We start from the raw sequence: 2,504 nt of genomic DNA on the forward strand, positions 1-2,504 counted from the left end.
GGACGAAAGTGTAGGGGGATGCAGGTAGCTGTACGTATACGTATACTTCAAGTTGTGAATAGGTTCCTTACTAGTAACTAGACTAGCCCTAACTAACTACCAAACAACACCACCTCCCCCACCTCCAAAATAACACATCCAACCCCTAACAACCACCACCACAACCACCACAACCACCACCACCAACAACACACCTCATCGCCACCACCACGGCACCACCTACATCCCACAACCCACACTCGGCAAACGGATCCCCCGCAACCAACCGCCTCACCTCCTCCGCGCTCTCCGTTCGAACGCACATCACACTGCCCGTCACCTCTTCCTCCTCACCATCCGCAAGATGCCGGGCCAGCGACGGACCGCCCCATACCAACACCCCGGCGTCGATCAGCGGCCGCGCGTAGGCCAGGTGCGCGGCGCGGGTGTCGCGGCGGAGGCGTTGTGCTTCGGCCTGGGTGAGGGTGCGGTGCACCGGGGTGCGGATTAGGTAGTCGTTTTTGGTGGGAGGCATTTTGGGGTTGAATTGGGTTGGATTGGATTGAGGGGGTTGAGGGCTGCGTTGCTGTACAGTTAGGCTGGAGGGGGGGATAAGGGGATAGATAGGGTTGGGTTGGGTTGGCGTACGGTAGTTTGGTTTGGGATTGGGATTGGTTTGAGTTGTTTAGGGCCTGTGAGAGGGGACTGACTGGGATACGAGATGATGTTGTAAGGTTTGTTTCTGCTATTATGTGCATCTTCAAATGTTGTGACTATATCCTTGTATCAAGAGAATGTCCGTGGACATTCTCTTGTGTCTTGTTATTCCGAGCGGGAAGTTTACTCCGAGGAGCTGAAGGCTAACTTGTACGAGGTTCTCGAGCGGCTCACAGATTGCATGGCACAGTCTGGCAGTAGATGCTGTTGCCCTTACTGCATCGACTGCATCGCGAAGTACTGTACTGTACTCTCCAGAGACGACAAATATATAGCCCAGAGCACACAGTTATGATCCAGTCACATCTCAATTGCAAGCCCTAGACGCCATCTAGATGCTCCAATCCATCCTAACATCCCTCCAATCCTACCTTCTCAAGTGGATCTCCACCGATCCCCAGACCGTCGCATCCCACCCCAGTATCCCCCCACATGCCCCCAAGTCCATCATCGGCGCAGGCATGGTCGGCCTCACCCTCGCCCAAGCGCTGCAAAAACAGCAGATCCCCTTCGAGATCTACGAGCGGGACTCCGCCGCGGACGACCCGGACAGTAAGGCCGCGGCTGGGCGCTCACAGTGCACTGGGCCCTGTCCACCCTTATCCTCATTCAGAAATCTACTACTACTGCTACTGCTACCACCACCACCACCACCACCACCTCACCCCCAAACCCCATCCCATCAACCAACCCAAACCCAAACCCACCCTCCCCAGATGAGAATGAACCAAGAAAATCCACCCCCCAACCCCCCAAGCGAGAACGACAAGAAACTAAACGAATACCTCCTCCTCCTCCCAGACCACGCCTCCCCGACCACCCTGCCCACCCGCCTAAGGCACCACGCCTCGCACCTCGCGCACAACCGCCCCCACATCGACGCCCACCGCATCACCTTCGGCGGGCCGATGCTCTCCTCCCACACGTACACCGCTGACGACCGACTCGGCCAGCAGAATATCATCGGCAGCATCCATCTCGGCCGGGCCGCGGGCGAGGCCGAGGTGTGGGTGATGGTGGCGGCGGATCCGTATGCGACACTCGGGGTGTGGGATCTGGGGGCGGTGGAGGTGGTGCCGATGCGGGTTTTGGTTGGGGGGGGGGGGGGGGGGGGGTCTTCTCTTACGGATTCGGGCACGGCTTCTGCTTCTTAGGGTTTATGACGCTGCTGAGATGGGGATTTTGCTGGGATAGTATATATCTTAGAAGGGGATGAGGAATGGGGAACGGGAAATGGGGGGTGTTTGCCAGCTGGATTGAGGACTCAAGTGCAACTGCCAGTTACTTCTGTTTGGATGTCTGGGTGGGTTTGTGCTACGGACTGTACTGTACCGTACTCAGCTCAGGATTGAATGTACTTGTACTGTGCCCTACTCGAAGAATAAGAATAAGCTGGATGCTCAATACATGCTTCAAATGAGGTTGAGACTCGAATAAGCAATGCATTCCCCGTCTGACAGCTCCCGCTTGACTGAATAAGGGTTTAGTTGGGTCGGGGTGGTTACTACTGCACGCCGGAGGTAATGACTCGTAGTACCGTATCGTACGTACCCAAAACCCCGAGGCCGAGACTCCACCACCACCACCGCCGCCGCCCGCCCCGGAGTTGTCCACCGGAGATAGCCAATATACCGAGAACCAGCTTCAACTTGACTATAGACATACACTAGATATGGACAGCATCCACGACTATATAAGGTAATGCTGCACGGTTACGAGACTCTATAAGTCACAGCATACTTACTACACACACACACACACACACACACACACACACACACACACACACACACACACACACACACACA

The 2,504-nt window shown here is 55.8% G+C and overlaps 2 protein-coding genes across 2 annotated transcripts; one reads left to right on the top strand and one right to left on the bottom strand.

Moving 5' to 3' along the window:
• Window positions 1-232: 232 nt before the first annotated feature.
• BO95DRAFT_328821 (uncharacterized protein) lies at window positions 233-496 on the bottom strand (the record flags this gene model as incomplete). The annotated part of the gene is made up of 1 exon (XM_025581887.1): window positions 233-496. A coding segment is annotated over one exon (264 nt), but the record flags the coding sequence as incomplete, so codon positions are not given.
• An 872-nt stretch (window positions 497-1,368) lies between these two features.
• On the top strand, window positions 1,369-1,790 carry BO95DRAFT_402156 (uncharacterized protein; the record flags this gene model as incomplete). Its single annotated transcript, XM_025583882.1, has 1 exon — window positions 1,369-1,790. A coding segment is annotated over exon 1 (378 nt), but the record flags the coding sequence as incomplete, so codon positions are not given.
• Between the last annotated feature and the right edge of the window lie 714 nt (window positions 1,791-2,504).

Source organism: Aspergillus brunneoviolaceus (assembly GCF_003184695.1).
Source record: "Aspergillus brunneoviolaceus CBS 621.78 unplaced genomic scaffold BO95scaffold_147, whole genome shotgun sequence".
Classification (NCBI taxonomy): Eukaryota; Fungi; Ascomycota; class Eurotiomycetes; order Eurotiales; family Aspergillaceae; genus Aspergillus; species Aspergillus brunneoviolaceus.